The following is a 27,315-nucleotide window of genomic DNA, read 5'->3' on the forward strand; positions in this document are numbered from 1 at the left end:
AGTTGCTTCCATTCGTTTCCTTTCCTTCATTGGTGTGGTGTCACCCGGGACAGTAGGGTGGCCGTTAACATTCACAGATCTCCCAGGAGAAAGCTGAGCCTAAGAAAATTAAATATTGGGCTGGGGATGTGGCTCAAGTGGTAGCACGCTCGTCTGGCATGCGAGCAGCCCTGGTTCGATCCTCAGCACCACATACAAACAAAGATGTTGTGTCCGCCGAGAATAAAAAAAAAATAAATAAATATTAAAATTAAAAAAAAAAGGTAAATATAATGCCTGGGGACAGATTTAAAAAAAAAAGAAAACTAAATATTGTATTTCTTAATTAAATTTTTTTTATTTGTTCATTTTAGTTATACACAACAGCAGACTGCATTCCATCATATCATACATACATGGAGTGTAACTTCCCATTCTTATGGTTATACATTATGCGGAGTTACACTGGTCATGTACTCATATGAGCATAGGAAAGTTATGTCCGATTCATTCTACTGTCTTTCCCATTCCCCTTTCCCTTCCCTTCTCCCTACACCCCCGTCTAATCAGGGAACAGCCATCCCCCCACCCCACCTGTTGTGAATTTGCAAAATCAGAGGTAATATCTGCCCTTTGGAGTTTTGAGATGGGCTTATTTCCCTTAGCATGATATTTTATTCCTCTTTATTTCTGAGTAATATTCCATTGTATATATGTACCATATTTTCTTTATTCATTCATCTGTGGAAGGACACTTAGATTGGTTCCACAATTTAACTATTGTGAATTGAGTTGCTATAAACATTGATGTGGATGCATCACTATAGTATGCTGATTAAGTCCTTTGGGTATACACCAAGGAGTGGGATAACTGGGTCAAATGGTTGTTTCATTCCAAGATTTCTGAGGAATTTCCACACTGCTTTCCAGAGTGGTTACACCAATTTGCAGACCCCAGCAAGGTATGAGTGTACCTTTTCCCCCATATCCTCACTAACATTTATTGCTACTTGTATTCTTTATACTTGCCATTCTGAGTGGAGTGAGATGGAATCTCCAATTGCTGTTGATATTGAACATTTTTTCATATATTTGTTGACTGATCATATTTCTTCTTCCGTGAAGTGTCTGTTCAGTTCCTTAGCCCATTTATTGATTTGGTTATTTATTTTTTTGGTGTTAAGTTTTTTGAGTTCTTTATATATCCCAGGGATTAATGCTCTGAGGTGCAGGTGGCAAAGATTTTCTCCCATTCTGTAGGCTCTCTCTTTATGGTCTTGATTGTTTCCTGCTGTGAAGAAGCTTCTTATCCTGTTTTTTAATATTTATAGTCCGTGTGTGTGTGTGTGTGTGTGTGTGTGTGTGAGAGAGAGAGAGAGAGAGAGAGAGAGAGAGAGAGAGAGAGAGAGAGAGAGAGTGTGTGTGTGTGTGTTGTAGATGGACACAATACTTTTATTTGTGATGCTGAGGCTTGAACCCAGTGCCTCACACACGCTAGGCAAGCCCTCTACCACCGAGCTACAGCCCCAGCCCCCATTCATTGATTCTTCATTTTACTTCTTGCACTTTAGGAGTCTTGTTGAGGAATTTGGTTCTGAAGCTGACAAGGTAGAGATTTGGGCCTACTTTTTCTTCTAGTAGGTGCGGGGTCTCTGTTTTAATGCTTATGTCCTTGATCTACTTGGAGTTGAGTTTTGTGTAGAGTGAGAGATAGGAGTCTAATTTCATTGTGTTGCATATGGATTTCCAGTTTTCCTGGCACCATTTTTTGAAGAGACCATCTTTTCTCCAATGTATGGTGCCTTTGTCTAGTATGAGAAACTGAATTTACATGGGTTTGTCTCTGTGTCTTCTCTTCTGTACCATTGGTCTTCATGTTTGTTTTGGTGCCAGTACCATTGTGAGAAAACTAAAAATTGAAGTAATTTGCACCCGAACACAGATTAAGTGTGTTAATAAGTGACAGATTTTGTTTAGATTTTTGTAACCTCAAAATCTTGTGCCTCACTGTAAAGACTATTATGGTAAGAAAATGTTTTTATAAAAATTGGTGAAAACAATAGTTTTTTTAATTATAAAAAGTTACAGAACATTAATTGCTCAGGTGGTATGGAGATATGAACTGTGCTGGCCAGTCTTCTGTAGCCTAGGAGGAAAACTGCTATCTTTCAGACTCGTTAGCATCACAAGGAAAAATGAATTACTATGGAGTTCCCACTTTCTGTGGTTTCCCCATCCTTACTAATGCTTCCAAAATGTGAAGGTTGTATTTGTGGTTGCTGAGCTTACATGAATTTATGCCATATATTCTACTTTATTTTCATTAAGTTTATTATTAGAGGTAGAGGGGATTGTACAACATGCAGGGAGTGATCGGGTGAAGAACAAAGTTTCTGATTATTACTCAGTAATGTGAAGACTGGCTCAGTCAGTTGTAAAATCTGAACCTAATTTAACTTGCTGAGGCATGCGTTTCCACCCAACTTCGTCATCACAGAACTCTGCAGTCCTGTAGTCCAGCCCTTAGCGCTGGCGCCTCTCCCCACTAAGTCTGTGTAGGGAAGGCATCTGGTCAGCATTGATTCCGACAGCGCAAACTGTCGCCTTCTGCACTTCCCCCCGTTCCCCCCCAGAGGTTTAACGTCACATTCTCAGTGCCTTTAAAATTCTCCAAAAAATGATTTGGTAGCATGTAACCTTTCTACTTGAGAACCTTGTTATGCTTCATACTTCAAAATATCAAGACAGGTGTGGTAGTGCCCATATGTAATCCCAGCGACTCAGGAGGTGGAGGCAGGAAGATTTGAAGTTCAAAGCCAACCTCAGCAACTTGGCCAGGCCCTAAGCAACTTAGTGAGACCTGTCTCAAAAAATAAAAGAGGACTGGGGCTTCAGCCTCAGTGGTAGAGCCCGAATGTTCAATTCCTAGTACCAAAAAAAAATGTTTTGAATAAATATTTTGCCCTTCCTCGAACATTTATTGCTTGTTGGCACATATTACTGATTTTTTAAAAATTCATTGTACCTGGCTCTTTTTTTTTTTAGGACATATTCATAGTTAGCCAGATTCATATAACTGAATGTTGTTGATGTTCAAGAACTTTCTTCTTCTGAATTGATGACTGTTATATTCTTATGTTCTAAGAAACTGGAATTTAAATTCTCCTCATCAGCCTCTAAATACTTCAGTATACCCACCTTTATCATCAAGTCCTTGTCACCCTATATCAGGCCTCTTACTAAATAGGACAGTTGTGGGCACCATTTCAGATGCAAAAATACTCCAGAGTGAATAGGATGTGGTCAGGACAGGAACCCATACCTCTAACTCAGAGTACCACCTGGAATCTTCTGGTTAAAACACCAACAGAGCCCTCCTTTCCTTTCAGGTGAAAATACTTCAAGCCACGGGGTTGCCACAGCACTTGGCCCACTTCGTGTTCTGCAAATACGACTTCTGGGATCAGCAGGAGCCAGTGATAGTCGTGCCTGAGGTGGATACCTCCTCCTCCCCGGTCAGCAAGGAGCCTCAGTGCATGGTTGTCTTTGATCACTGCAGAGTGAGTTGATTTTGTAGTCTACTCATGTGTAACCAAAAATCAAAAAAGAATCCTTATTTCTTTGAATAATTTTGCCAATCTATGTCTTGGACCAAAATGTCTTACAGTGGAGTAAAGAATTAAAGTCAATGCATTTGACTTGTCCACAGTCAAAGGGTAACTTGTATAGCCAGGCACAGTGGCGCACATCTGTAATTCCAGTGGCTTGGGATCATGAGTTCAAAGCTAGCCTCAACAACTTAGTGAGGCCCTAAGCAACTCAGCGAGACCCTGTCTCTAAATAAATTAGAAAAAAAGGCTGGGGATGTGGTTCAGTAGTTAAGTGGCCCTTGGTTCGATTCCCGGTTTTAAAAAAGGGTAACTTGGGGCTGCGGATGTGGCTCAAGCGGTAGTGCGCTCACCCGGCAAGCGTGAGCACCACATACAAACAAAGATGTTGTGTCCTCCGAAAACTAAAAAATAAATATTAAAAATCTCTCTCTCTTTCTTTAAAAAAAAAAAAAAATGTGTGTGTCTGTGTATGTGTGTGTGTGTGTGTGTGTGTGTGTGTGTACGCACGCGCGCACACGCGCTCATGCTCATCTTCTAAAGGAATCTGTGTTTTCTGTTACATTAGTGAAGAAAAGAAATCGGAAACAGTTAAGAAGCTGTGAAAATTAAGGCAACAGACAAGAAATCACTTCACTGGGTCTGAGGTTCTGCGGAGCCCTTTGCCATTCTGTCCTTTTGTCCTTGCCAGTTATATTTCTTTGCTGCACTTCTTTTTTCAGCTGAAGGAACCGTTCACAGAAGTTACCTTGTCCACAGTAGTTGTCATCGTGTTTCCTGGGGCTTGCACTGCACTGGTCTATCAGTCTTTTTTGTTATTTACCACACTTGATCAACCTCATTTTTTTGTTTGTTTGTTTAAGTGAGGTTTTCTCCCCAGTGTGTTTAAATTCCATGACTTTCTTAATACAGCAAAATCCTTATTGCAAAATATTGTTCTGTAAAGGAGAAATGGTTGGGCTGGGTGTCCTGGTGCACTTCTGCAATCCCAGCCACCCAGCAGGCTGAGGCAGGAGGATCCCAAATTGGAGGCCAGTTGTAGCGATTTATCAAGACCCTGTTTTAAAATAAAAAATAAAAGAAGGTTGCAGATGTAGACCAGTGGTAGCAAGCACCCTTGGGTTTGATCTCCAGTACCCTCTTGCCACACATAAGGACAGGTTGTGAAAATTATTTTTTGTGCTAATAATCATTATTCTTTTATTGTAGACAATGTCCAAAAAACTGGAAAAAGTAATTTTTGCAACATATAGTTACCTTATTGGATGTAGAAATTTATATCAAGATATTATAAATTATTATAATGCTTCATATAGTTAGTTAAACATTTAAACAATAGATTTTGAAAATACAATGCAGTGCTGTTCTTACATACTAGACTTTCAAAGTGGAAGATTTTAAAAAATCAAAGGTTGAATGTTTTCTCTGATATGTAGAGAAAAATACGATGGGGGTTATAAAAAAAGAATAGAAGAAAAATCAGTGGAGTAGACAAAGGAGAATAAAGGGAAGGGGGGAGTGGATAAGGAAGACAGTGGAATCAGTCTGACCTGACTTTCCTATTCACATATATGAATATACCATGGTGAATCTCACCATCATGTGCATCCACAAGACACTAATTAAAAAAAAAATCTATAATAGCAGAAAGATCAGTAGAACAGAGGGAAGTGAATGAGGAGGGAGGAGGGGAGTGGGGAGGGGAAGGGGGAAGTCCCTGGGACTGAATAGAACAAATTATATTCCATGCCTTTATGTCAAAATAAATTCTATGTCATGTAGGTCTAAAAAGAACCAATGGAAAAATGGAGTCTAAAAAGAAAAAAAGTGGAAGGTTTTAAAAATTCATAGTTAACTTAAAGGCAAGAACCTTTGGCCACCTGGGCACTCCCAATGTGCTTATGAAATTCTTTGGCACCAGAATACTTAATTTTTTGTTATTGTTTTTGGTGGTGCTGGGGATCAAACCCAGGTGCTATGACGCTCTGCTCAGTAACGGAAGTATTCTGTTTTCTGTTTCTTTCCTCCCTGATAAAACTTAAGTACATGATTCCTGGTATTAGTAATTGTAAGATTACCGGAAAGTGTTTCTGTTTTGTAATCAGCTGTTATCTTTCAGGAGTTTTCTGTTAACATCACGGAAGACTTCATTGAGCATCTATCAGAAGGGGCCTTGGCAATTGAAGTATATGGACATAAAATGAATGACCCCCGGAAAAACCCAGCCCTGTGGGATTTGGGAATCATCCAAGCAAAAACACGAAGTCTTCGGGACAGGTGAATTTTAGATATCCATCTAATTCTACTTATAATTTTACAACATTGCTGTAGATTGATACTGCCATTTATAAAGCTCGATGTTTCCTGAGCATTACCAGGCCCCAGAGCAGATGGTGTTGTGTCCAGGGTGCTTATATCACAGCTAAACTTCCTAGGACAGTGAACTTGGAAGAATGATGCAAGAAAGCTAAGTATGTGGTTATTTAAGAAGAAATAGTGAAATTAATGTGGAGAATGATCACTTATCACTGTGAATTATTTCTAATTATTGTCAGAGAAACAAATGGAGGTCTGCATCATTACATTGACTCTTTTCAAGTCATGGGAGTGGAAAGTGCTACCTTTGTTTGTTTATGGGAAGGTAGCCCTGTACTTGTTCTGCACATCTCACTAGAATGCTCTGATTTTTGAGTAGCCACTTTGAAAAGGATTTTATCATCATATCTTTCTGAGCAAAATAAAGGATCTATTTCTAGTCTTGATATCAAGTTAGTTTAACTTTGCTGTTCATTGTATTTGCTAGCATGTATTTGTATGTTTCTAATTCAACCATAGATCAGTTACCCGTTTGGTGGTCATTTTAGTTTCTTAGTCTCATGTGTAGGATCCTAAGCTGCCTGTATTAGAAAAGAAATGTGACTTCCCAAGAACTGCACCTGTTTTCTAGGTGGAGCGAAGTCACCAGGAAATTGGAATTCTGGGTTCAGATCTTGGAACAGAATGAGAATGGTGAATACTGCCCTGTAGAAGTGATTCCCGCCAAGGATGTTCCAACGGGAGGAGTCTTCCAGCTCCGGCAGGTAACATATCACCAATGTGCTTATGAAATTCTTTGGCACCAGAATACTTAATTTTTTGTTGTTGTTTTTGGTGGTGCTGGGGACCAAACCCAGAGCCTCATGCATGCTGTTCAAGCACTGTACCTCTGAGCTACATGTTGGATTCTTTTTAATAGAAAAGTTGATGCTGCTGCTGATATCTAGACTGACCAAGTCCATCTTACATTAAAATAATTTCCTACTTCATGTGCATTTTCTTTCCTTGTCATGAGTCTTTCTACTTACAATATTTTGAAACTAGCTTCTGTTGTGTTATTAAAAAGATAAACTTGGAATTATAGGGCATAAAACAAACATCAGGCAGGATTGTCACATTCATGAAAACAAGGAGGAAAAGGATTGTAACATGGCCAAAAGAACATGTGTTCACGGGCCAACATGCTGGATTCAGTGCCATCTCTGCAGTATCCTTACTCTGTACCTGTAGGCATGTCCAGTGCCCTCTGCCCTTTACCTGCAGTGTGGAGATGATGGCAACACCAATGTCATGGGACTGGGATGAGGATTAGGAGGGTTGCTGTATGTACAGCACAGTGCTCAGCACAGGGAAGGTGTTAAATAAATGCAGCTGGGTAGATGGGAACACACGCCAGGTCCACATAGCAGAGAAATATGTGACAATAGTCCCTCAACCCTAGGCATGTCGTGATCTGCCAGTCTACTCTGCCAACTGATAGTGGAAGGGAAGTCTTTATGTAATTTGCATAAATGATTTGGAAATACCCTCCCCCCTTTTTTTTTTTTTGCTGTGCTTTGCATTAATCTATCACTTAGCAGGCTACTGTGTCCTGTGAGATTTTTCCATAGTTTAAAATAAAAGAGTAGCTCAAGAAAATGAATGTTAAAAGTATTCAAAGCCAAATATGAGAAAAGGTTAAAAGAAAGAATTTAACTATTTAAGTTTCTAAATGTCTTACAAGAAGGAAGGTGAAAAGCACTTCTTTTGGACCCCAGCAATGAATGTGAGCAGGTGCATTCACATATAGACAAGGAACTGAAAGCAAGAGATTGGTTTAAATTGCAGCATGATATGTATGTACAGTAGAATTCTTGCCTGTGTGAAGAACTTCTTTCTCTGGGCATCAGTTAAGATGTTTATCTTCCTTGGCTGCCTTAGAAATTCCTTCCTGGAAGCAAGACGGTGATTTTTCTACCAATTAGTGTAGTTGCATAGCTGAGTGTTGGTCATACTTCTGACACCCTTTACTAAGAGTGCCTGATGATCACTGGACTTGTCAGGAAGGGGTTTTTTGAAGGATTGTCTCTTTACCTGGTTGCCAAAAAATGTCACATGAGGTCTGGGAAGGTTTCTCCTGAGCAAATGGCAGAATAAAGACCTGAGGCTGGACCTGGGTCTCTTTGCATAGAGTCACATGCCTGAGGAGCTGGAAGCAGGAGACGATGGCAGAACCTCCTGGCAGGCGACTGAGAGGGGCTCAAAGACTGAGCACACCTGAGTAGGATAAGTTTTAAAATTGGGATATATTCTTCTTGAACAGGACAGTGGCAGAGGACAGCTGATAGGGCTTAGCCACATAGAAACTGCTGTACACAACAAATGCTGGGATATCAGCAGCTGCAACAAGTTCAGCCACTAGTTGAAGTGCACTTTGCAAAGCTTTGCTGTGGAGCAGTGAGCCGTTCCCACCCTGCCCTCCTCCCTTCCCTCTCCATACCTAGAATCTTCCCACTGTGTCCTGTTCACTGTTTATGTGTTCCGAACAGATTGCTTTCTGATTTAAAAGGTAGCAAATTGAAATAATATTAGACTATTAAAATATTTTCTGAGGAATTTTTCCACAGAATAACTGATGCATAATTCTTAGAAAATATAAACTCAAAAGATGTCTGTATCCTGTCCATTCAAACGAAGCTTGATGGGATCAATGCATAAGTAGATTTTCCTCATCATCAAATCTCTTGGGAGCTAAGTGTAGTGGAAGCAGACAAGAGTAATTGATTTGAAACATATTCAGATTCCATTTTCATACTCTGTTTTCTGTCCCTAACATTTATAAACTAAGTTTGAAGTCAGTAATTTGAGGATACTGGGAATTCTTTCTGACCATGTACTTCATGGTAAATATATGGAGTCACATAGGAGTTACTCAGAAAACAGTTTTAAGTAGGAACAGCTTTTTCTGATCAGTTCCTTTTGCTGTTTAGCTTAAAATTATTTTTTATTCTAGGATTAGGGCAGTGATTCCAAGGTAGTTAGCCTTTCTAGTTTCTAACTCCGATACCTGTGTTTAGATGCTTGCGTTTAGAAGTGGCCCATGTGTGTCTCCTGCCCTTGGTTACTTGTTCTTTGCCTGGGCACGCCACACATTTCCCGCAGTAATAGTTTAATGACTACATCGTGTTTCATTATACATGCCGGCTTATTTGAACAGTTATGGATTCTGTACATTCGATTTATATCTATTTTTTGCTATTCTTCACAGTGCTTTCAGATTCTTTATAAAAATGCACGATTATTTACTTAGGACATATCCCTTCAAAGTCAATTCTGGGGCATAGGATACTTATATTTTTAAGTCATATTGCCCAACTTAAATTCTTGCCCTACAGTTTTGAAATTATTTTTTAAATTTTGGGTGGTATTGTAAATTGCCTGTTTCACATATAATTGCTAGTGTAACAAGTAGAAATTAAAGTGTGTTGTGGTTATTTTAATTTGTATGTATTTGATTATCAGATAAATTGAACATTGTTTATTAGACAATGGTTCACATTTCCTTTGTTAGAATGTTTTCTTTTAATGTTTCTTTTTATTGATGAAATGTCTTTTTACTTGGTAAAAAGGAACATAAGTTTTCCTGTCTGGTTTTGGATTTGTATGTTAGTACTTAAGAGATCTCCAAAGTTAAATGTTTTTCTCAGCGTGGACCTATAGGGGTCTCTCTAAACCAATTTTTTTGGAAATAAGAAACTGACTTTTAGACTGAAAATTCTCTGTGGTCCAGGGGCAGTCCCGGCGAGTTCAAGTTGAAGTGAAGTCTGTGCAGGAGTCTGGGACTTTGCCGTTGGTGGAAGAGTGTATACTGTCTGTTGGCATTGGATGCCTGAAAGTCAGACCACTCAGGTCCCCCAGAACTCTTGACGCCTTCCAGGTAAGTTTCTGTGACTGTTTTTGGTTTGTTAAAAGACCAACCCAGACCAGAGTCTTTGGGAACCCCGGGCACACCGCGTTCAGGGAACAGTGCTCTTGGCATTGCCAGACTCTGCTGGCTTGCCCTGGTCCTGGCAAACAGAGGGTTAAAACTCTTCAGCCTCCTCCACTCCCCAGTGCGTGGTGATTAGCCGCTCTGCACTGCAGCCCCTCTGCAGAAGCCCCCCACTGGCTTGTGAAGCCTACTTGCCAGCAGGGGTTTGATTTCCCCTGGTGAGTGGGACTGTAAGCCCAGCAGGGTGAGTATTGTACTGGCTCCCGAAAAGGTCAAACAGTGCTCTTCACCCCCAACCCCCAGGGGCTCAAGGTTTTCCTCCACTTCCTGACAACTGTAAAGCTCTGACTGAGGGTGCTGTAGGTGGGAGGTGACAGAAACTCTGGGGGAAGATTCAGACTGTGTAGCCTGATTCTTGGATAATTATTTTGGTTCTCCATGATGCACTTTTTCTTTTAGGAGGAAGAGGAGGACATGGACAGCTACCAGGTAATTGAGCGTCGGTTAGCCTGTCAGCTTGATTCAAGTACATAATTACACATTCTAGGAGCTTGTTGTGCTCTTACTTGATAATTAAGTAATTTTGATTCAAATGGTGCATCTTCTTAAAGTAACACAGAGTAGGAGGATGGTATTGTATCATGGATATCAGGGGTCGTGAAGGCAGGTGCGTTAGGAGCAGAACATCACTTCCCTGTCCTTCCCCACACCTGGATCTCTCCATCCAGGCTCCTAAAGAGCAGTTTCCCCAGCTGCTCTTCCCTGGCCTCTGCTTGAGTGGAGTCATTGGCCCTGCTCCTGTTCCAGTGTCGCCCTGAGCGTGGTCCAGCCCTTGGTGTTTTTCCTTATTTGAAGCCAGTTCTCCCTGAATGCCCTTCCTGCACTCATCCAGGGTTTTTGTGGTATTATTTTTCCCTTTCTTCTCTTTCCCTAATCTGCCATATTTTGTCTGTGTCTGTGAAGTTTCATCCTGTTAGTCATCCTTGAGGACTGTCTCAGCCCTGTGGAGCCTGATGATGTCATCCAGTGCAGTCACTCTCTGGCTTTGCATCATTCTAATTGGATAGAAACGTCTGCGTTCCTGCAAGTCACTGATAAAACGCATTGTATCAGATGGTGTTACATTCAGGGTCCTATGGCACAGCAGTAGAGACCTCTTTAAGCTGACATGATTCCATTACTCACTGCTGTTTAGATGTGGTATTTGAGTCCTCTGCGATCTTACTCAAGTAGATGCATTGCGCATTCCTCCATGTTGTCCACAAGAATGTCATGGGCTATTTGGTTAAGTGCCCTGGTGAAATCCAGATCCATGGCGTCTGCAGCATTCCACTGACCTACCCTGTCTTGTAACCTTATTACAGAGGAAATGAGGGAAGATTGGCGTGCTTGCAGGTGTTGACTGGTAGAGTTGTTGGTCTGCTGGTAATGATCCCTGTCCTCTTGTCCTCCCCCATATACAATAAGGGGAGAAGCATTTATGTGGCATGTCTCTAAGAGCCTGGTGCAACGTGGGAAAAGGGGTTGTAGCATTTAAAGCCCCTTCTGATGGTTCTGGGCTATGTAAATCTGAAGATTAGTGAATGGAGTTTGTAAGTTCTTTCCATCAAAGAGGACTTATAGACCTTCCTTGCTTGGAGTTCTGTCCCATGAGCCACTAGAAATAACACTGGCCAGGGTGCCAGAGATATCCCTTTCAGAAATAATCTGCTTTAGAAGAAAATGCTTTAGATTCTGAGAGTTTCTCTTTTAAACTACAGTAAAGGTATCTGGTGGTGCTAATAATGAAGTTTTGTGTGATACATCTTTTAATCGTGTTAAAGAAAGGTGAACTAGAGCATCGGTTTCACAGGTACTGTCTTGACATCATGTTGTATGTGGTGAATATGGTTTCCCTTATTTTCTTCCAGGATCGGGATTTAGAGCGATTACGTAGAAAATGGCTAAATGTGCTAACAAAGCGTCAAGAGTATTTGGATCAACAGCTACAAAAGCTTGTCAGCAAACCTGGTAGGAAGAGTAACTCACTATTTCCCTCCCTGAAGTTGGTGAATAGTTAATAACCCCGTTCATAGACATGTAAATTAAGAGCCTGTATCAGCAATGTGGATGGCAAGAGCACATGAGTGTGACTCCTGGTTTGTGCCATGTCCCTTCAAGAGAACATTCATCCAGTTGTGATAATATGTTGGTGTGGTCCCCAACCCCCAACAGAGGAAGGGAATGCAGTGGGCAGAGCACATACTGGTCATTAGAAACAGCTTCAGGAAAGGCGCTGATGTTCCCAAGTGGTTCTGCCTGGGCCAGGTTGCCGTGTGCCCAGGGGCTGAAGGGGCGTCTCTGCAGGAGCCCAGCTGACCTTTGCTTGGGTTAGTTCTTATCACTGTGAGCACCCAGTGCCAGCAACTGAAACACGTGATATTTCCAGAGGTAGAAACATCAAGTAGCATTTCTGGATCAAGTGTGTGTGTGTGTGTGTGTGTGTGTGTGTGTGTGTGTGTGTGTGTGTGTGTGCCTGCATTACTGGTGATTGAACCCAGGGGTGCTCTATCACTGAGCTATGCCCCTTGTGCTTATTTTTTTTTATTATTTTGAGACGGGTCTTGCTAAGTTGCCCAGTCTAGCCCAGAACTTGTGGTCATCCTGTCTTGGCCTTCTGTGTTGTTGGGATTCCTGGTGTGCACCCCCACTCCTGGCCTAATCCTCATTCTTGATGTTCTAGATAAAACAGAAGATGATGCTGACCGTGAGGCACAGCTCCTAGAGATGCGGTTGACTCTAACTGAGGAAAGGAACGCTGTGATGGTCCCCTCTGCTGGCAGTGGCATTCCAGGGGCCCCTGCAGAATGGTAGGAACCCCTCAGTTCTTGTGGAGTTCTGAGCATTCTCGAACCCCTGCTTTCCATTTGAGTTCTGGGTGTGCTGCTGTTAATGGAAGAGTCGTGATAGCATGTGACAGAGTTGTGTGAATTTAAGGAACTATTATTTTCATTACTAGAATAACTGTGGTCTAAAATAGCTGCTTTATTAAATAACGTTGTTATTGGTCAAAGTAATTAAGATTTCTGAGAACTTAAATCAATATTTAGTACCACTGTACTTATCATTAAAAAAATAGTTAATATGTAAATTACTTGGATTATTCATTCCCTTAGAAGACTGTTCAGTCATAAGAAAATTGCATTTGCACCAGTTTTTGATTTTGGTACCAGCTTAAATTGTACTGTCAGCAAATGTTCTGTGCCACTTTATAGAAATTAAAAATAGTAAGTTAAGCCACACAGAACCCTGGAGTATGTCCTTTAATAAGAAAGTATGTTGAAATGGGGCTTTATAGAAACAGATGAGTGGTCTTGCAGACCAGTTCTAGTGTCAGCGTAAGAAGTGGCAGTTACAGTTCAGTCTCTGTGGCATTTCTCATGTTAAATTGTAGGAGATCAGTGCCCAGGTGCTGTGGCCAGGACCGTGCTAGCCGTGAGTGTGTGCTGGGGCCATGTCCTCAAGTGTACTAGAGGAGCGTTTGTCTCTGTGTTTCAGGACACCAGTTCCTGGGATGGAAGCCCACATTCCTGTTATATTCCTTGACCTGAATGGTAAGTTCAAGGAGTTTCTGAAGGCTTACCTGGGCAAATCAGGTTAACGCTCAGATACTAACCAAGTGTGTCAGTACGCAACCTGTCCTCCTGAGGTTAGAGGCAATTTTTTGTGGCTCACACATTCTGATGCTGTTCAAAGACTGAGCTGTTGTAAGTCTTATTTTCCTAACAGCAGTAGACATCTGTTTCATTATGAGGCCTCCTCACATTTCACTGCTGCAACCCTGGTTCTGTGTGCATGCTTCCCCCATCAGTTCAGGATGGTGGTAATGTTTATCTGTATTAAAAATGTTTTCTTCTGGGCTGGGGCTGTAGCTCAGCGGCACTTCCCTAGCATATGTGAGGCACTGGGTTTGAGCCTTAGCACTGCATAAAAAACCAAACAAATAAAGGCATGCTGTCCATCTACAACTATAAAAAAATGTTTTCTTGGCTGGGTACAGTGGTGCACACCTGTATTCCCAGTGACTTGGGAGGCCAAGGCAGCAGGATTGAAAGTTTGAGGCCAGCCTCAGCAACTTAGTGAGATCCTGTCTCAAAATAAGAAGTAAAAGGGGCTGAGGATGTGTGGATCAGTGGTAGGGCACCCTGGGTTCAATCCCCAGTACCACACATGCAAAAACTTTTCTCTTTATTCTTTAGGAAAGACTCCTCTCCAGAAGGGACTAATAATACTATGTAGCATGTGATACTATGTAGCATGTTTTCTTAACATTATATAATAATTTTTGTACCTTTTCTGTGAGTCCTTATGAGCTCATTCCTGGATTACCTTTTTTTTTTTTTTGTAAATAACTGTTGTCTGCTCCCCCCACAATGTACTCTGCCTGTAGGAGGAAAAAATAGGACATGAAAAGGCAAGTAAAGGAGCTAAAACTAAGTTAAATGACAGCAGTTAAATTCCTACAGCCTTTGAAAAAGAACTGTGTGGTGAAGGTTAAGGCCCCTAGGTAGACGAGCCGCGTGTCCTTGGTGGACCCCTTCCTCTGAGCAGAAAGTGGTGTGCCAGGGTTCTGCACCTGTGGCCCTGAGCTCGCTTGCATGGAGGATCCTCACATTTACCCAGAGGTAGAGTACTGGGCCCTGCCATGGTATGCGCAGGCACCTGATGGGGGGGAGCTATTTGTTTTTTTAAGTATTGCTACAAGACACAGTCCTGCCTGTTGTTCTCTAGAACCTTGGGGACTGAGGGTGACTCTGGTCTCTTAAGTTAGGCTTCCCAGATAGGTGAGGGCCATGTACGTGTGTTTGGGGGGGGTTGTATAAGAAGTGTGTGGGGGGGAAGAGCCCGAGGAAGAAGGCCTGTTAGTCTGGATATTTGCAGAGATGATCAGGACTTTGTTGAGTGTTATACATGCTCTTAGTCCACCCAAGCCCACTAGTCCTTTTTTTAAATTTTTAATTTGTTCTTTTCAGTTTTACATTGCAGTATATTTTGACACATTATACAAACATACATGAGTATAACTTCCCATTCTGTGGTTGCACATGATGTGGAGTTGCCCTGGTCGTGTATTCATATATGAGCCTAGGAGAGTGATGTCTGATTCATTCTATTGCTTTTCCTATTCCCATCCCTCCACCCCCACTTGCTTTTGATGCTTGTGCATTAGCTTAAGGTGGATGGGGACTGGGAGAGGGTTGGGCTGGGAACGAAACACCATGATGCGTTCCTAAGTAGGGCCTCTGGCTCATGTAGTCAGTCGATCTTTTTGTTGAACTTAACTGTCAAGTAACTGGAATCACTCCCGTTTATTTCTCATTTTTTCAGTTCATTAAAAGGTGGGGCATTTTGGTTACAATCCTGTCATTACATGGGTGAGCAGACCTTGGGTTACCTCCTATCTTGGCTTCCTTTGCCTCCCGTGTGAGATTAGATGTAAAGGGAGCATTGAGAGAGAGATGATTTCTTGAGGCACTTTCCCTCTAAGATCTGTGAACTCTTAAATGGGCATCATTGTGTCACGTGAGATTGCGTAGCAAAAGCAAATGAAATGTGAAACACAGTTTTAATAATAAGTACATTGAAATTTAGCTGGTCAGGGTTACCCTTGAGGACCATCTCCAGGTTTAACGGAGCCTCTTTGCCGTCAGCTGATGATTTCAGCTCTCAGGATAACCTTGACGACCCAGAAGCTGGAGGATGGGATGCCACCCTGACTGGGGAAGAGGAGGACGAGTTCTTTGAACTCCAGGTCGTGAAACACCATGATGGAGAGGTGAGTCAAGCAGAGCTCGGGAGGGTCAGATAGGAACTAGTTCCATAGACTTCCCTGGAGCCTCTGGAAGCAGTCACCAGGTGGTCATTTCAGTGCATCTGCTTCTCAGCCAAAGCCCGTGGACGCCTTTCCTTCTGACTTCCAAAAAGAGTGAGGCCTGAACATTCCATGTTGCCCATTCACCTTCCTCCTCCCTCTCCGGGTGAAGGATCGTGTCCGTGTGGCCCATGCAGGCCGGCAGTGGTCAGCAGCTGTCCTCTGTCCTCAGCGCCTGGGGTGGAAGTTGAACTGCTAAAGCACAGGGAGTGTGGATGTCACCACATTTGGGATTTGCTTTAAATTGTTTCATAAAAACTTTTTGAAAGGAGGAAAAGAACAGATGAAGGTAGTGTGTTGAAATCTTGATTTAAATGCTTGAAGCTGTGTGATGGGTATATCTGGGGGCTTTAGTCCCTACTTTCTAATATGCTTGAAAAATTACATCATGAAGTGTTTCAGGGAGGAAAGCTGATGTATTTCTAAGATGCAGAGCTGAATTCAATGTGAGGACACACTCGGGCACTCGCTCTGAGCTGCATGCTCCAGGTTGGCGGACAGGCAGGCCCTTCCTCGAGGACTGGGGCCTGTTGCAGATAAAGTGGGTGGTGGGATATGGCAGCCAAATGCACTGTATGACCTGGGGCAGGGGAGAGGGAAACATTTGAACACAGACTGTATCTACGGTGAATCTCCTGAGTGTGGCAGCTCTCTCTCACTTACTCCAAAGTGATTCAGCAAAAGTAGTATGTGTGTGTTGGTTGTGACAAAGAAAAGCAAAAGTGACCAAATCCTGACAATAGGTAGATCTCAAAAGGCGTATAGGAGTCCATGGAACTGACTTTTGCTACTTTTCTTGATGTTTGAGCACTTTTTAAAATTAAAAAAAAAAAAAAAAAAAAATGAAGAGCAAGCAGCCCAGCCAGGAAAGCCCCTGCTCTCTGCTCTCTAGACTCAGGTGCCGGAGGCCACATCCTCACAGTCTTGTCTTTTCAGAGCGGTCCGCACAGGAGGACGTTAGCCTAACCTTGGTTTCTTTGGTGGAAAGCACAGTGCATTGTCTTACCTTCTCTGCAGGTGAAAGCAGAGGCCTCCTGGGACTCCGCAGTGCATAGCTGTCCTCAGCTCAGCAAGGGCACGCCCACAGACGAGCGCCTGTTCCTGATTGTGCGTGTAACAGTCCAGCTTAGTCATCCCGCTGACATGCAGCTGGTCTTACGCAAAAGAATTTGTGTGCACGTTCACGGCCGGCAGGTGAGGCCTTACTCCTACTCAACAGCGTTTTCACCACAGCCCGCCTGTGGCCAGGGCTGTGGAGTGGTCACTCTGGCCTGAGACATTGTCTAGAAGAGTGACTGTGCCATGACTGTGCTCACTCCGGTCCCCAGGCTGCCATTCTGACTTCCTTCTAATAGTACTAGATTGTTACACCGAATCTCTTTAGGGCAGATCCGCCAGTGGCAGCTGTTCTTGGGGTGCCTCGGGCCCTGCCCGGGCAGGTTCGGCAGTCCTGTTGCCTCTTCTTGCTGTTCCCTGGCAGATCAGCTGTTAGTTTATTAGCACGGGCTGCTTATGCTTCTCTTTCTAGGCCTTTCTTTCATAGCAGTACTTGCCTTTGGGTTAAAAAGGTGAGTAGGAAACAACGTGGGGCTGTACAGGGCAAAAGTGTCCTCACCGAAGCTCCCTGAGCAGCAGCTGCTGTGCTCTATGCTGAGTGCTGGGGTGTGGGCCTCACCATGTGCCAGAGAACAGACTTCAGACAGAGGGAGGGAGGGCTGTGCAGAGGAGCATGCGTTGAGCTTGTACCGCACAGAAAGAGCGTTTCATGGGGAGGAGGAGAACACTTCTGCAGAGATCGTGAGGCGGGAGGGCCAGGGCAGCTGGGGAACTTAGGGACTGCAGTGTGGTGAGATGAGCCCATGCCAAGGAGCATGGTTGGGAAGAACCTCATGCCACACGAAGGGTTAGGAGGGAATGTCTAGGCTTTTCAAATATAAGGATCTGGGAGGTCGACCCACGGATCCTAATTAACCGTCTCGCTCCCTTCTGTGAGGCATTCTCAAACTGACTGAAACCAGGACAGATGAAAATCAGTCTTGTCATTTAAAAGAGCACAGTCATGGTTGACAGACTCCTAAATGTAATCTCCTCCCCTAAAAATTAATCTTTAGTTCTAAATGTCACACTGGTATCAACCTCTGAAGTGAGGACTGGCCGTATGCTGTTGAAATGACAGCTCTTTAACTGCCAGTCCCACATCAGGAAGACCCCGGCCACAGGGTGAGCGCAGATGCCCACGCAAGTCTCCATGCACTCGTGTCTGGAAGGGCTTGAATGAGACACGCTGCTCTTGGGGAACATTTTGAAGAAAGGGTTTCCATTCCAAATCACCCATCCTGGTTGGCAGGCCCTGAACCTGCCTGGCAGAGTCACCAGCCCTTCAGCGTCCCCCACACAGAGGGCACTGTTTGTTTTCACTGTAGGGACAATGAGTTGCTACTTTTCTTCCTGGTATTTTAAAGACATGCCATTTCCCCTCCAATCTAAGATATTTCATTGCTGTACATTGCTTCTTTATAGCAAGGACAGGAACTTCCACGTGACCCGTTTCTATTTGTATTCCATGCAAATAGAAAACAAAAGAGTGCAGTAACAATGGCATTCACACTGCCCCCACTACCCGCCTCGAGGTAGTAGCTCAGTAATAGCTCAGAGCCACCCATTGCCCACAGTGTCCCTGACCTTGGCTCTGCGCTGTGAGACCAAAGTCCAGGCATGAAGGATGAAGTCGATGGTCTTTGCATTCTGAGGGGCTCAGATCTTTTAAAAATTGATTAAAAATATTGACTGGGAAATAAGTTCTTATTAGGTTTGTGAAATTATGCATTTTTGAGACTAAGTGGCTTGATTTTTGTCTTTCCTTTGGGTTTTTAATTTTTTCCAGTCACTGCCTTCCCTTTTGCTTAGGGAAAAGGGCTCCATGCCCGTTTCCTGTTCTCTCGTCCTTATCTTTATTCACCAATTGTATTCCGCCCTCATCGCTGCTCTCCTCAACCTCTACAGGATGCTCAGTCTTAGCAGCATCTCCAAATGAGTCATCTCTGCATTAATTCAACAGTTCAATTCTGAACTGTGCAAAGAGCGCAGTCAGCATAAACAATGACCAGGCACTCTTAAATCATTCTTTATAACGATCCTGCTCTGGTCAAGAATTTAATGCCCGAACTTGTCAATATTCATGGTACAAAATGTCCATCGTACTGGGAGGGAGAAGCATAAGCGTCACCGGTCCTTGCTTACATCCTCTTTGGAAGGTCATTTCATGTGTTTTATTTCTATAGTGTTGAAGCAAAGTTTATCCAGATGCCTGGGGCCAGTTTCCAAGTCTGTCCTCGTGTGCTTGGTGTGGGGACCTGTCACTGTAGACTCCTAGTGGTTTGGTTCTGTGCAGGGGAGGAAGTTGAGGAAGCTGTATTTAGTGATGTGAATTTCATTGCCTTATGTTGGAAATGTGCTGTTTCCATTTGATCAGAACGAACATAGTATCCTTCATGCTACCTCTGTGCTAGTGTAAACTCAGTTTTTGAGGCAGAAAACTTTATCTTCTGTTTTGTTTTTCTCTAGGGTTTTGCTCAAAGTCTCCTAAAAAAGATGTCTCATCGAAGTTCTATTCCTGGATGTGGAGTGACCTTTGAAATTGTCTCCAATATTCCAGAGGTGAAGGATCATATGCAATTTGAATTTACTAAAAATAAGAACTTAAAAAGAGGTAACTCCCTGAAAACTCACGTATGCAAGAAATACATATTAACTGAAAATGTGTACTTAGGGAAATGCTGGAGGTTTCTAGAGGAATTCCTAATCTTAACTCAGAACACAATGAATTCGCGGCCTTAGCAGTTCTAGATTGTGTTTTGTTAAAGAAGAGCTTTCTTTTGAAAAACATCTCAGCATCTTTTTGCTCACGGCACACCGAAGAAGACAAGAGCATAGACATGTGGCGTCACCCTCAGGGAGGCAGCCCAATTCGGTGTTGAGATTCGTGCTGGATTTTGGAATCAAACAAGTCTCATTCTTATCTCTTATTAGCAAAGTGACCTTGGGTCAATTACTCTGAATGTAATTTTTTTTTCAAATGGGGTTAGTCATACATTCTACGCAGGGTTGTTTTTAATGGTTAATGAAACAGTGTGTGTAAAATGTAGTCCACATGACTAGGCAGTAAGTCATGGCTGCTGTGGCCATTGTTATATGAGTATTAATGTTTTACTGCCACTTCTACTATTTCCCTTTGTGAATTAGTTGAGATATATTCTGAGGATTCAGATGATTCTGAGGATTTGGTGATTGAAACATGATAAGCATGTGGCTCATACACACTCCTAGTACTTAAGCCCTGAATTAGCTTCATTTGCTGGGCTGGGCAAGGAAGTGTCCCTTGTAGGGACAGAAGTGTGGGTCCTCAGAAGAGGACTCTGAAAACACAAAGGAGTGGTTCCTTCTCCTTCCCTCATTGTCAAAAGGGGAGTGAGAACAGATGGAGTTTCCTGGGGAGTGAAGAGATGGGCACAGGGCACAGCCCCCGCCCTGATCAGCACTGCATCTTGACCTGCATTCCGTACCTCAGGAATGTTGATGGATTCTGCTACCTGTCTGCGTTGCAGATGGGCGATGTGTGTTCTACAGCAGGAGCCAGACCCTGAGAAGGAAACAAGTAGACTGCACAGCACTTGGGTTTTGCTTTAGATCTCTTGTATTGCAAGACACTTTACTTCTCTCCATTAGTGTCCAATGGTTCTTTTCTAGATTTTTAAAGTTAGACTTAGATAGAAACCATTAACTGCTTAACTGTTTAATTTGGAGCTTTCTGAGCATTTAGAAATTAAGATGTTTGCAGAGTTGAGTCTACTGTGTAATCTTTGGTCTGAAGAAGGATCACTCTCTGTGCTTCATTCATTTGTTTGTAAGATTTTAAACAAGTAAACTTACACGTTTTGCTGGAGTCCTAACATTTATTCCCTGTATTTTGTTTTCTGCTTTTCCTCTCTTGGACCTTCACTTTGTCAAAAGGGGAGGGAAGAGATGGGCACAGGGCACAGCCCCTGCCCCTACCTAGGAACTGTCTTCCTTCTTTCCTTTTCCGCTACAGCTCCCTCTTCTTTCCTTGGAGGTTTCTTATTCTCTTTAAAAGTGCTTTATTTTTCGGGTGATAGTTTTAAAAGAGAAAACATGTGGGGGCAGTCAGTTTGGAGACAATACCCTCACAGGATGAGGTGTTGATAGCTAGCTGAGCAACTGAGTGGTAGACCGTTGTTTCTACAATATCAAATCCTGATGATAAAGAAAAAGGAAAAGGGAAACTTAAAGCTTGTGTGAGATTAGTCTTAGATGTAAAATGAGAAGAACCTTTATCAAGGGCTGGGGATGTGGCTCAAGCGGTAGCGCGCTCTCCTGGCATGGGTGCGGCCCAGGTTCGATCCTCAGCACCACATACCAACAAAGATGTTGTGACCGCCGAGAACTAGAAAATGAATATTAAAAATTCTCTCTCTCTTCTCTCTCACTCTCTCTTTAAAAAAAAAAAAAAGAACCTTTATCAAGCTAGGGTTTCATCATGAAAAAGTCTCATGTGTGCCTTGTGTTGCATGTTCCAAAAGCCATGAGAAAGGAGCGGTCTAGCCAGATGGCAGCAAGACAGGTTCTGTCTCTCTCTGGGAAACTGCTCCTACAGCCTCTCACTAGCTCTGTGTGGACTGGTGAGAGGGGTCCTCAGTGCCTAGGAGTTTAGGCCCAGGGGCTCCTCTTGCCTCTCTGGCTAATCGTGGCTGATTCCTCTCTCCATGGTCATCACAGGCCCAGAGGAGACTGTAGGAGACAGTGTCTTGGTGAACTTAAGCCAGTTGATGAATCTGCCTGTATTTGATCTGTTCTAAGACTCGTTTATAGTCTTTAAAAAAGTCCCTAAAATTAGAAAGCCTTATAACTGATGGTATCTTAAAATTAATTGGCAGGTCTTTTTCCTTAGTTGTGTATAAATGTTCGTCTTATGTTGATGGCATTTAAGATGTGATAACATCTGGATGTGCATCGTGTAGTTTTTTGTATAAGAAACTCACAAGTAAATGTAGTACCTGATTTTCCCTGAGAAGAATTTGCCATGAAGATGTTTTTCTTGAAACAAGGACATACATGAATAAGATCACACATTAACAGACCCGTGAGTTTCCCGATCACTTGCATGGCCAGCTCAGGCCAGCTTGCTCAGAGGCATAGGATGGCCTCTACTGGAAGCAGGCCAGTGAGAAGTTGCCGCCATTCTTCCTTCTGGCTCTGAGCCTGTGGCCCCTGCAGCCCAGAGTGAGGATGGACACTGCGTTGAAGTTCTGCCACCCATGATGGGCTGCTCTGAGTTGCCCCAGAGCTGTGTGCCTGCAGCGCTCTTGTCCTAGTGGCCTTATTTCTGGCTGGCCCACAAAGGTGTTTCTGACCAGTAACCTGTTTTCTGCAGTGGACATAGAGTAGGAGCAGGGTTGTCAGAAGGTGCTTCTGCAGCTTTACCCTTCACGTCAGCTGCTGCCCGAGTCGCCACATCACAGTTTCTGTGGAAAATTCCGAGTTCCAGAAGCCGACATGAATGGGAGTGTTTGAATCTCTTCCCTTTGTCAATTCAGAACACCTGGAGTGGACCGAGAAGCTCTTGGGCACTGCTTGATTTCAACAAATGGTGTTCTCTTCTGCAGGAGGCCCAGGGAGTGGAGGAGCGAGAGGCGTTAGCAAGGATGGCTGCCAACGTGGAGAACCCGGCTTCCGCCGACTCAGAGGCGTATATCGAGAAGTACCTGCGGAGTGTGCTGGCTGTGGAAAACCTGCTGACCCTGGATCGCCTGCGCCAGGTCAGCGGTGTCCTTGCTTGGCCTGGTCCTACACCTGTCCAGCGTGATTGCGTGTGAATTCTAGTTAACCTTGAATAGCCTAAGTGATGAAATGATGTCATTCTGTCGTGCCAAGTGACAGCCCTCATGTAAGCGTGAGGGAAGCCTGCTGCAGACTGGGTTGCTCTGGGCGCACCTGTAACTGCCTTCCCCTGCCTGTGTTCTGATTCCAGGAAGTGGCCGTGAAGGAGCAGCTGACGGGGAAAGGCAAGCTGAGCAGGAGGAGCATTAGCTCTCCCAATGTGAACAGAGTGAGTAGCCAGCTGGCTCGGGGGGCAGCCAAGACCCTTCTCTCCTCCTTGCTGGGCTAAATGTGGGCGCCTTGAGCCCCCAGGTGACACTCCCTTCCTTTCCTCAGGGACGCCTGGGCCCTTCGCTCCACCTCCTGCTGCTGTGGGAGCCCTTTCGTGCCTTCCACACGTTCTCCTGTCTGCCTGCCACCACAGCTAGTGTACCTGTGGGGTCACAGGTGTCTGTGGAGCTAAGCCCAGGGTAGCCGCGTGCCAAGGGCAAGCCAGCTTGGCTCCTCAGCTGGAGTCGATCATTTTTATGTTGAGAAGTCTGGAGTAGGTAGTAGTAGATAGTTTGTGAATTTCCATTTACTACTTACTAGCACCCAGAGAAAGGGCTCAGGCCATGGTGGGTGGCCTCAGTGCACGCCCACATACTGGTCTGTGATAAGCCTCCCACCAGAACACTATCGGTGACCAGCTCAGTGTTTCCATGTCCCAAGGGCACTGGTCTTGATTTGGTTCTTAGATGAGAGGTTTCATGCTTTCACAACTGAAGTATTGATCCCCTGCCTCCGTTTCTTCCCAGTTGTCTGGAAGCCGGCAAGACCTTATCCCCTCGTACAATCTGGGCGTCAACAAGGTAAAGGCGGTCCCTGTTCCTGTCTGTTTCGGTCTGTTTCCATTCAGCCTTCCTCTGCTCACCTCTCCCAGGCGAACTTTGCATGCCAGAGTTCTTCCTGCTCCTCTGCACCGTGTGGCATTTACTGGGAGATGTTTAGAGTTCGTTTCTTCTAATCTGCCACAACACCCTCTTATTACTGGGATTAAAAAACAATTTCTTTTTTTTTTTTTGCTAATATTTCTATCTACAGTATTCTCTCATTTCTGCCAGAAAAGGAATTTCATATCAGCTTTTGAATAGTGAAGTATTGATATAGTGATTCAAAATTTATAAGGAAGAAGACAATTATACCTGAAAGTTAATAGTGTTTGTTAAAAGGAAGAAAAATCAGGGAACAGAAATTTTATTAGCTAGAATTTACTTATGTTGTTGTTAATACAGCTTTGCCCTGTAACAGAGTTTCCAGCAATAGAAACTCAACACTGTTTACTTGAGGAAGGTTGGTGCTCCTGTACCCATCTTTTTGGAAGCCTGCATGTCATAGTTGGTGCCTGTGTTTTCTGAGGGACCTAGTCAGTGCTGGTGCTGGCCTGTGTCATGCTCCCTAATAATGCTATGGCCCTGCGTTGGCGGTGGTGTTGCTATGTGAGTGCTGTGGCGTGGGCTGCCTCAGAATCACCAGGGGCGAGAGGTCGAAGGGCTTTTCAGTGGCAGTCAGCATGGCTCAGTGGGCTCTTGATGCTCTTTCTATATACTGCTCTTTGTCTACTTGATAATTTTTCTTTTCTTTTTTTTTTGATAATTTTTCTATACTCCTTTTGCATGTTTGACATTTTCCTTATAAAAATTTACAGTGAAAAAGAAGTTAATAATGAAGGACTTATTTTAAGATCTAGATTATTAGTGGTTTGCCTAAACACACACACACACACACACACACACACACACACACACACGTAAACTACTCTTCTTCAGTTTACTGATACACTACATGTGTGTGGGTCTCTTAGTTCTTATTTATGCTAGAACACTGAATTATTCAATTAGTTCAGCTTAGGACCTGAAGAAAACAGAATTCTTGAAAACTTGATTGTATAGTGTTATTTTTTTTTGGGGGGGGGGTACCTGAGATTGAAACCAGGGGTGCTTAACCACTGAGCCACAACCCTCCCTGCCCTTTTAAAGTTCGAGACAGGGTCTCACTAAGTTGCTTAGGGTCTTGCTAAGCTCCTGAGCCTGGCTTTGAACTTGTGATCCTCCTGCCTCAGCATCCTGAGCCTGTGGGATTTTAGGTGTGTGCCACCACACCTGGTTTGAATAGTGATTTTTAAATGTGAATGAAGAGTGTATCTTAAGGAAAATGTAATAACAAGCATGACTTCCTGTGTTTTGGGAAGTATATATGACCCAGATCTTCCTGCTATCTTTCCTGTCTCCCCTCACTTTCCTTGTCTCAGAACGGAGACAGTCATAGCATCTGTTTCAGAGAGCATGGCTGTGCTTCATCCACACCCAGTGCACAGACCGAGGCACACAGATGCTGCTCTAGAGGTCGAGACACACACAGTGAGAGCACCTGGAGGCAGTGCCCGCTTCCCAGGCATCCTGCAGGGACTGGGAGGGCCTCAGGCAGGGAGGCTGTGTGGAGCCTGAAGGGCTGTGCGGAGGGGCACACAGGCAGGCGAGGAGTCGGAGCCCCGGGTTCCCGGCAGAAGCACCCACGTGAACACAGGCCCAGGAAGATAAGCTTGGCCTGTTCACGACAGCACCTGCTGCCAGTCAGTGGCGGGAGCTGCGGCGTGTGCCCATAGCTGAGGACTTGTTTATAGGGCTAACCCCTATAACCTCCTTGCCAAGGAGTGATGGGGCCGGGAGGCCATGGGGAACTGGAAGACAGGGCGGGGATTGGCCCACATTTGAACTGGACAGTTGGCTTGAATGGTCCAGCTGAGCTCTACCTGTTCCGCGCAGGCCAGTGTAGTGTGTAAGCTTACACCAGCAAACTATACAGTGCAAAGGTGAGAGACACTTGTTTGAATTAGAAAGTGGGAGAGCAGCTAGGGGAGGGAGAGAGGAAGAGAGATGGGATGCTAGGAGAGATGGACCCCAGAATAGAGAAATGGACTCCAGGAGTCGGTGGACATGAAGGAGGCTGAGGGAGGGAGGACGAGAGTGAGGCCCGGGTTTGGGTGACTGCGAGATCACTGAGAGATGAACCTCAGGAGGAGCAGGTTTGGGAAATTCTACTTCTGAGGTAACAAGATTGAAGATGAAGCCAGGGCTGGGGCCAGGTGAGGGAGCCCCAGGGACAGTGGAGACAGTGCAGGGAATTAGGTGTCGCTGGGGGCTGTGAGGGAGGGCTGAGAGGTCAGGGTTGGGAGTGCCGGGGAAGTGTTACAAGGACCCCTTCCAGCTCTTGAGAGGGTGCATGAAATGAGGGCTGGCAAGACTGCTTGGGACGTGGCACAGAGGGTTTCTCTGCACCTTTCCAGGGCCATTTCTGCAGGGGGTGGGAGAAGCCCAGGGTCTTAGTAGGACATGTAATGTGTTTTAGTCAGAATCGTCATCGCCATGACAAAAAGACCTGGCAAACAGTCAGGTTTCGGAGGTCTCTGTCCATGGTCAGCTGACTCCACGGCTCTGGGATCCGGGAGAGGCAGACCATCATGGTGGAAAGGCCTGCCAGAGGAAGGCAGCTCAGAGCTCTCGGCTCAACAGGGCCAAATATAATCCCAAAGGAGATCCCCAGTGACCTCCTTCCTCCAGCCACACCCTACCTGCCTACAGCTACTACCCTGTTAATTCATGTTAGTAGATTAATTCATCAGCCAAATTACCCCCTCATCACCCACTCATTCCACCTCTGAAAATTCTTGCATTTTTTCACACATGAGCTTTTGGGGGACATTCATATTTAGACTATAATATAACTTTAAATGCATAAAGGGAACATTACACATTTTTGTTGTAGTGCTGGGGCCTTCCTTCCCTTCTTTAGTTCTTGATTTGTTGGGGTGCTTGAGTAACTTGGTAAAGAAGAGGAAAGTGTCATTTCCTCTTTTGCTCGTGTTGTGATGCCAGTGTGGGGAGAATGGTCTGGCTCTTCCCTCCCTCTCCATTCCCGTAGCTCTTGACTGTAGCAGAAAGGTCCTGCTTGTGTTTGGGGTTTGCACTGTCCTCTCACACCCACCCTGACTGTAGCAGTCCCCCTCTGAGAGCAGAGAAGTGTTATTGGGAAAATCAGAGGGTGCTACTTGCTAGTCCCAACCGCACACCCATTTCAACGCGGAAGCATCTTTTTGTCTTCTTTTGAAGCTGAAAGGCTACATCTGAGCTGTAGTCAGTCCTGGTCATTGCCTCATGTCCAGATCAGGAGGTGAAAGGAAGGTCCACAGGTTAAAATGAGAGCATAGTTGCTTTTGCACAGGGACCAGATGAGGGAGAAGTGCTTTTGGACAAATTATTATGGGTAGGGCTGTGCGGGGACTAAGGACATGTGGGTGATAGTCAGGATTCTAGCCAAAGGGTTTATGCAAGCTTGCTTGAGGAGGGGAACAGAACAGCCCCATTTCCCACTGACGGTGCCTACAGTCATCTTACCTTCTAAGGTAGAGCATCTTAAGAAGTTCTTAGGGGCTGGGGATGTGGCTCAAGCGGTAGCATGCTTGCCTGGCATGCGTGTGGCCGGGATTCAATCCTCAGCACCACATACAAACAAAGATGTTGTGTCTGTCGAAAACTAAAAAATAAATATTAAAAAAATTCTCTCTCTCTCTTTAAAAAAAAAAAAAGTTCTTAGGAGGG

The 27,315-nt window shown here is 44.2% G+C and overlaps 1 protein-coding gene across 3 annotated transcripts in view; it reads left to right on the plus strand.

Moving 5' to 3' along the window:
* Positions 1–27,315, plus strand: part of Kif13b (kinesin family member 13B) — a 157,974-nt gene that overhangs the window by 98,284 nt on the left and 32,375 nt on the right. For all 3 annotated transcript variants that reach the window (XM_078030801.1, XM_078030802.1, XM_078030803.1), the window contains exons 22-35: positions 3,369–3,539; positions 5,707–5,864; positions 6,535–6,667; positions 9,673–9,819; positions 10,333–10,362; positions 11,784–11,883; positions 12,596–12,722; positions 13,411–13,466; positions 15,564–15,688; positions 16,802–16,978; positions 19,349–19,441; positions 22,465–22,617; positions 22,830–22,907; positions 23,476–23,529. In XM_078030801.1, coding sequence (XP_077886927.1) covers positions 3,369–3,539; positions 5,707–5,864; positions 6,535–6,667; positions 9,673–9,819; positions 10,333–10,362; positions 11,784–11,883; positions 12,596–12,722; positions 13,411–13,466; positions 15,564–15,688; positions 16,802–16,978; positions 19,349–19,441; positions 22,465–22,617; positions 22,830–22,907; positions 23,476–23,529 — 1,602 coding nt within the window. The remainder of the gene's footprint in view (positions 1–3,368; positions 3,540–5,706; positions 5,865–6,534; positions 6,668–9,672; positions 9,820–10,332; positions 10,363–11,783; positions 11,884–12,595; positions 12,723–13,410; positions 13,467–15,563; positions 15,689–16,801; positions 16,979–19,348; positions 19,442–22,464; positions 22,618–22,829; positions 22,908–23,475; positions 23,530–27,315) is intronic.

This window comes from Ictidomys tridecemlineatus, chromosome 14, assembly GCF_052094955.1.
Source record: "Ictidomys tridecemlineatus isolate mIctTri1 chromosome 14, mIctTri1.hap1, whole genome shotgun sequence".
Lineage (NCBI taxonomy): Eukaryota > Metazoa > Chordata > Mammalia > Rodentia > Sciuridae > Ictidomys > Ictidomys tridecemlineatus.